Below are 7,413 nucleotides of genomic sequence, written 5' to 3'. Positions count from 1 at the left end.
TTTAACATTTAAGGTATTGTGAAAACTTAGGCTAGAGAACCATAGGTTAAGTTTGTAAGACCCAGAATCTTTGAAAAGTCTTTTTATGATCAAGTCTCAAATCATATAGTTATTTATAGCCTTAATTTCAGAGATTATTTTATTAAGGATAATTAAGGCAAGTTTGATTTATTGAACTTGAGATAAGTTATGATTATTATCCAATTTTATAACTATTAGATTATTTTCTATATTTAAAGTATAAGGTTGATAGTTATGAAAATAATAAGGATTTTATATGATTTGGATTAGATAAGTAATATTTTAAATATTATTACTGCTATTTTGGAAAATGAAGAAATTAAGTATATTATTTCTAATTTTTAGATTTGGGCATTTTATTGAAAATAATTTGCAAAACGGAGGAGCAAATAGTATTTCTATACATTAATTTTGTTGGATCAGAATTTATTTCTAATTTCTATATTATCCCTATTTTTAAGTGAAATTACTAAAATGTCCCTAACCCTAATTTTCAAAATGATGAAACCCTAACCCGGAAACCATAACCCACGAGCCGGTTTCCTCACAACTGCTGCAGCCCCTCCCTTCTAACAGTAGCCGCCCTTGTTTCCCCTTCCTAACAAAACATACGGCACAAAGAAAGAAACAGAAAGAAAGAGGAATCTGAGGGGGAGTAGAGGAGATCGGAGAAGAAAGGGGGAAGGTGGCCACGTTGCTGCCGCTACCCAATCTGCGCTGCCATCGCTGTCCGTCCATGGAGCCATGTGGCGCGCCTCTGTCACCGAGAGGAGGGAGAAGGCGCGATGCTGAGGAGTAGCACCCAGTCCCTGTCGCGTCGCGTCGCACGCAAGAGGGTCACCGGGGGAGAGCAACGCCGAAGAGAGAGAGAGAGGCCGAACGTAGGGCCTTCGTCGTCACTCGCGCCGCTGACTAGCTCGCCGCCGCTGTTGTGGTGTTCGCGCCACCGCTTCTATCCTTGCCGTCATCGTCAACATCAGTGGAAGAGAGAGAGAGATCGCATCGGAGACTGGAGAGATGTGGTCTGAGCTGCTGCTGCCTCCGTCGCGACTGGTTCGCCGGCACCACTGCTGGGGGTCGTCGCCGGTCTACGCGCCGCCGCTGTGCTCCTTGTTGCAATACCGCCGCTGTGTGCTGGCGAGAGGGAAGCCGCCGGGTCATACAGAGGAGAGGAGGCATAACCGCGCCCAGCCACCGCCGTTTCTGCCGCCAAGAAACCCCGTTGTGCCTCTGGTTGCCGGGAAACGGTGTGGTTACTGCAGGAGGTCGCCGCCGGAGCTGCTGCTCCATTCTTCTGGTAAGGGTTTTAATTGAGGTTTCTGCCTTTCTGGATTTCGAGAAGGTTTTAATGCTGCGTGGTTTTTATAGTTGATCCATCAGAGCTTCTGGCCGCCGCCGGAGCTGTTGCCGGGCTCGTCCGATATCGCAGCTGCTTCGTTTCGCTAGTTCAGTAAGTATTTATGTTTCGGTTATTACGAACGTGATTGGGAGCTGAGGTTTTGGTTGCCGTCAGCTCAGGTTGAGGCAGAAAGGACTCTGTGAGGCGTTTGGGTTATGGAATTGCGTTTTGAGGTAGGTGCGCTTTCCAAAAACTATAGTTTATTATTGGAATTATTACATATGGGTACTGATGTGAGATATTGTGTATTTGGTGATTGTATCTGCCTTACGTATTATTTGATTGACTCGAATGACTATGGATGTTGGTTTGGCTAAATTGTTATGTGGCTTGTGAAATGTAATGTTTGAAGTTGATTCTTTAAAGATTTGAAATGAGTTTAATCCGTTGAGGATTGGTTTCAATCGAGTCAATTATTTTGATTAGTAGCAATGGGGTTGTAGCTCAAACCTACTTGCTCCGCGATGGGTGTTTCTGTCCATGGTTAGCTACCAGGACGTGTCGGGTTGGCTATATAACCGACAGATGATATCATCAGCCACTAGGGACAGGCATGCATCATATGCATCTATGTGATATTTTTTGGGTGTGCATATTATACTTGGTTTGCCTATGTGATTAATTGCTAATTGTCCTACTTGCAATACCTGTTTGTTTGTGCTTGAACTTCCTATCTGTGTTTGCATCTGGGACTCTGTTGGTGTGTGGTGATTGGTTGATGGATTGGATTGTTTGGGCCTAGGGCCGTGGTTGGAATGAGATGAGCCGATGGTTGATTTCGGTTTTGTGTTTCTGGTTTGGAATAAAATATGAAAGGCTATTTTGTTTCAGCATAGATAAACCGTTTTGAAAGACTTTTGAGTTTTTGAGAATTGAACGGTTCCTCTTTTAGAAAAGATTTCCGACTTTACTTTTATTGTAAACAGTTGTTTTTGAAAAGAGGCATAAGTCGGTTATTAATCACTGGTACGGTTTATCTTCATGTATCCTATTATAGTAATTCCCAAAAACCCTCTACTGAGAACCCTTTCGAGGATGATGTTCTCACCCCCCTACATTTTTCCCCCTTTCAGGATATGGGCGCAGAAGTCACGAAGAGTTTATTTTGTTATTGAGATGCTCTATGTTGCTTTAGATTATTATTTTTGTACCCTCGCCTTTATCTTGATTTATTCTGTAAGAGGGATATGAATTGTATTGGTTAATGTTTGTAATATTATTTATGTATACGTATGTATATATATGGATGTACTCTTTATGAGTTTTTGTAAGTTGTATGGTATCTATGGATGTACGTTATCAAACGAAAGTAATTTTCGGGAGCGGTTTTGCGGTTTAAAGTTCCAAACAGGCTCATATTTTAGTATTAAATAGTATAAATGTCGTCGTAATGTCCGAACTATCAGAGTAGCGCAGCCGGAAGTTTGAGCTTTGGTAGTTAGGGTTTTACATTATGGTATCAGAGCAGTTCTTCCTGTAGAGCCTGAGGAATGGACTGACTATGCTTCAATTGCATACTCTGAGTGTTTGTCATGTATTAGGTCTTGTCGGATGATGAGAATTAGAGCTTTATGCACATGACGATCTATTGATTTAACGCTGTTAGTCTTGCATAGAATAATTCTTGGTATTAAGTTTGGCCGGCTTAATACTAGTGAATTATGTATATGAAAGCACTGATGGGTTATCATGGATGATAAACGAGTTTTGAGTAAAGCGAATCGCGGGTTTTGGGAACGTTGGAAACTATTTCTCGAGGCTATTCAGTTGTGTGTCTTGAATTCTGTTCGAGTCGACCTGTTCTTTCACATCCTAACTTGAAGTTCTTGTTTGCCAATCCTCTTGAAAAGTAGTTGGATTTTCATCTCTATTCCTCTATTCATATGCATTCTTGTTTGATCTTAATTGCATATGCTTGTTTGGAATCCTTGTTGCGTCTATCTTCCTCTGTTTGAGTTCTTTTGATTCCTGTATTCTTTGATATAGCCTTGAACTTGTCTTAATGTGCTGTACCTTTTAAACTCCGGGTTCCGAGTCCATTCTTTGAGAACTTGTTGATTTAGTTTTCCTCTTATTTGACAGTGATTACAGCCAATTTTGAGATTTTTATAAAAGTTGCTGTTGATTAGATATGTACTTATCTATATGTGAAGCTTTGAAGATTTCTTATACAGTTTAACAACTATCTATTTCTAATACCTCGTCTGTACTTTTACTTGTTTATGGAACTGCATTTACTTTAAAATTACAATTTGACTTTCTAGAAATTTTACTATAGTTCCAATGCACATTTTCATTTGATTATGTATTTAGATATTTTTCAAAATTTTGGGAAGAAAGAATTTTCCATTTTTATCCCGATTGAGTTTCGTTTGATAAGCTTTACTTAACTTATTTTCAATTGAGTTGATTTAGCATGCTATATGGTTTATGCCATTGTTTGTTTAGTGGAAATTGGTTTGTTTGTAACGCACCACCTATTTCCTTACCAGATTGTAAGCAAATTTTTACCTCGGAATTTCTTTTTTAAAAAGAGTTTAATTTTCTCCTTCGTCCTTGCCATGATTTTATACACGCTTGTTTGAATATGAACTTTGGAATTTTTGAACAAGCATTTGATTTCTTTTCTGAGTTTTATGATTGCCTTTGGCTAAGTTGTGCACCTAATTATCTTTTTAAAATATTTAAGGAAATATTTTAGCTTTTAGCCAAACTTGTGTGCACCTTGTTTTTAAAATTCTACATGATCTGTTTCAACATGAAGTTGTATTATAGCAAAGTCACGTTTATGCTTTTGTTACTCTCTTGAAGAATGTTTATTACTTGACTTTCTTTCAGACTGCGAAATGATTTTTTCGGAAGTTTTCGATTCTTTTATGAACAAAGCATTCGGAAGTATTTTAATCGTGCTCTTGAGTTCTGTGAGCTTTGTCTTGGGTTTGAAATATTCTCCTCTGTAAACCTTATACTTCTTCGACTCAGCTTGAGTTTGTTTCAAACTGATGCGCTGGTTTTCTTCCTATCGATCCTGTTGAACTTCTTTGATCCAAGGGTTATCTTTGAAGTTGTCAATTGATTTATTTCTAGCAAACTTCATTGCTTGAGCGTCTTTGTTTATGTGAAGATTGGATACATTCTCTTAAATCTATGAGTACTATCCTTGACATTTGGCTCTCCTTTCTAAATCTTGTATCCTTCTGAGTAGACTCAAGAATTGTTTTGATATCACGTGCGACTTGTAGACGTATACATAATGCGATGCGTTAGTTCTTTAAGACGTGATATGTGTATATGGAAGGTGAAGCGGTAGGTGTGTAACGTTATGATGAGTTATGGGTGTTTTGTCCCTTGCAAACGAGCTTGCGGGTGTTAGGCTTATGATTGGCTATGAGGTTGAAAAGTGCTAGACGGAGTTGGAAAGTTGAAGCCTTGAGGTTGATATGAGATTAGTGTGTGGATGTTAAGCACGTCGTTTTAACCGCATCATGTTTATAGCCTTCGATGCCTTGCTTTACTATCACATGTTTGAACCATGTCATCTTTGCTTTGTGAACGCCTATCTTGATTTGCACCCTATTTTGGCACCTCAAGTTTTGTGAGGCATTGAGATCATATGACCTTGTACATTGAGCCTATCTTATAACGTTTGAAGTATATTATTTCTAATTTTTAGATTTGGGCATTTTATTGAAAATAATTTGCAAAACGGAGGAGCAAATAGTATTTCTATACATTAATTTTGGTGGATCAGAATTTATTTCTAATTTCTATATTATCCCTATTTTTAAGTAAAATTACTAAAATGTCCCTAACCCTAATTTTCAAAATGATGAAACCCTAACCCTGAAACCATAACCCATGACCCGGTTTCCTCACAACTGCTGTAGCCCCTTCCTTCTAACAGCAGCCGCCCTTGTTTCCCCTTCCTAACAAAACATACGGCACAAAGAAAGAAACAGAAAGAAAGGGGAATCTGAGGGGGAGTAGAGGAGATCGGAGAAGAAAGGGGGAAGGTGGCCACGTTGCTGCCGTTACCCAATCCGCGCCGCCATCGCTGTCCGTCCATGGAGCCATGTGGCGCGCCTCTGTCACCGAGAGGAGGGAGAAGGCGCGATGCTGAGGAGTAGCACCCAGTACCTGTCGCGTTGCGTCGCACGCAGGAAGATCACCGGGGGAGAGCGACGCCGAAGAGAGAGAGAGGCCGAACGTAGGGCCTTCGTCGTCACTCGCGCCGCTGACTAGCTCGCCGCCGCTGTTGTGGTGTTCGCGCCGCCACTTCTGTCCTTGCCGTCATCGTCACCATCGGTGGAAGAGAGAGAGAGATCGCGTCGGAGACTGGAGAGACGTGGTCTGAGCTGCTGCTGCCTCCGTCGCGACTGGTTTGCCGGCGCCACTGCTGGGGGTCGTCGCCGGTCTACGCACCGCCGTTGTGCTCCTTGCTGCAATGCCGCCGCTGTGTGCCGGCGAGAGGGAAGCCGCCGGGTCATACAGAGGAGAGGAGGCATAACCGCGCCCAGCCACCGCCGTTTCTGCCGCAAAGAAACCCCGTTGTGCCTCTGGTTGCCGGGAAACGGTGTGGTTGCTGCAGGAGGTCACCGCCGGAGCTGCTGCTCCATTCTTCTGGTAAGGGTTTTAATTGAGGTTTCTGCCTTTCTGGATTTCGAGAAGGTTTTAATGCTGCGTGGTTTTTATAGTTGATCCATCAGAGCTTCTGACCGCCGCCGGAGCTGTTGCCGGGCTTGTCCGATATCGCAGCTGCTTTGTTTCGCTAGTTCAGTAAGTATTTATGTTTCGGAAAGCCTCGCATTAGTATTCTGTTGTGTTCGGTTAATGAATGAGTTTTGATAACGTGGGGTCGAGTCCTGATTATTGTATGTTGCGATTAGTGTTGCTATGGTTATTACGAACGTGATTGGGAGATGAGGTTTTGGTTGCCGTCAGCTCAGGTTGAGGCAGAAAGGACTCTGTGAGGCGTTTGAGTTATGGAATTGCGTTTTGAGGTAGGGGCGCTTTCCAAAAACTATAGTTTATTATTGGAATTATTACATATGGGTACTGATGTGAGAAATTGTGTATTTGGTGATTGTATCTGCCTTACATATTATTTGATTGACTCGAATGACTTTGCATGTTGGTTTGGCTGAATTGTTATGTGGCTTGTGAAATGTAATGTTTGAAGTTGATTCTTTAAAGATTTGAAATGAGTTTAATCCGTTGAGGATTGGTTTGAATCGAGTCAATTATTTTGATGATGTGAAAGATAGAATACTCTTGAAATTCAGCCTGGGTTGCTTTAATTGATTTGGTTTTGATAAATGATTTATTGTTGAACCGATTCTTTAAAGCTTTAGAAATGAGTTAAATCGGTTGATATTGAGTTGATTTTTGAAATGGTTTCCTTGAGATGTGCCACTGAGGCCACTGATGGATTTAGCTTGCTTTTGAATTGATTTCTGGTTTTGAGCTGTTGAAAAGGAATGAGAAACGGTTTAGTTGGGACCCGAACCGGATGGCAAAAGTCCAAGTTTTAGGGGAGGTGCTGCCGAAATTTCTATAAAATCTTAGTCTTGTTTGAAAGGTTATTTAAAAGGTTTGGATTTGAGAAATTTTATTATTTGATTTATTAAGAGGATATTTATGCTTTCCAGCTTAATTTATTTGATGAACCTTATACGTTGAGTTCGGCTTATTTAGAATTGAACTATTTTTACCGTTTGAATCACTGAAGGAAATAATGATGCTCTAATATTGATTTCAATATAAAAGAGTTTTTAGTGATTTTTAAAGGAACCTAGACTTTTGATTGAGTAATCAAGTTTGAGGCATTTTGGAAGAGTTGGAAAAATGGGCTCCAAAAAGAAATCTGAAAGCGGTTTTTGGACCAAATGAACTGGTTCGATTTCGAATGAGTTGATTTTTGGACCGGGTTAGAACTTGTGATTTTGTATGGTTCGGTTTCATAATAAATTCAATTTTATTTACTTGAACTGAGA

General features: G+C 40.5%; 1 protein-coding gene and 1 long non-coding RNA gene across 2 annotated transcripts in view; one reads left to right on the top strand and one right to left on the bottom strand.

Annotated features, from left to right (window-relative positions):
• Positions 1,024–1,475, top strand: LOC110265422. Its single transcript, XM_021108393.1, has 2 exons — positions 1,024–1,318; positions 1,390–1,475. Exons 1-2 carry the CDS (start codon positions 1,039–1,041, stop codon positions 1,473–1,475), a joined length of 366 nt encoding a protein of 121 aa, XP_020964052.1. The 5' UTR covers positions 1,024–1,038.
• LOC110270153 overlaps positions 5,314–7,413 on the bottom strand; it is a 24,099-nt gene continuing 21,999 nt past the window's right edge. Inside the window, exon 3 of the long non-coding RNA XR_002359343.1 lies at positions 5,314–6,037. This is a non-coding gene — a long non-coding RNA (uncharacterized LOC110270153). The remainder of the gene's footprint in view (positions 6,038–7,413) is intronic.

This window comes from Arachis ipaensis, chromosome B01 (genome assembly GCF_000816755.2).
Source record: "Arachis ipaensis cultivar K30076 chromosome B01, Araip1.1, whole genome shotgun sequence".
Taxonomy (NCBI): domain Eukaryota; kingdom Viridiplantae; phylum Streptophyta; class Magnoliopsida; order Fabales; family Fabaceae; genus Arachis; species Arachis ipaensis.
The sequence above is the reverse complement of the archived record's forward strand: the minus strand, read 5'-3'. Positions and strand labels throughout refer to the sequence as shown.

Bases quoted from the DNA above. Each gene is read 5' to 3' on its own strand.
- LOC110265422 (XM_021108393.1), top strand. From the start codon at position 1,039: ATGTGGTCTGAGCTGCTGCTGCCTCCGTCGCGACTGGTTCGCCGGCAC. The intron at 1,319-1,389 runs GTAAGGGTTTTA...TGGTTTTTATAG, and splicing joins GCTGCTGCTCCATTCTTCTG to TTGATCCATCAGAGCTTCTG.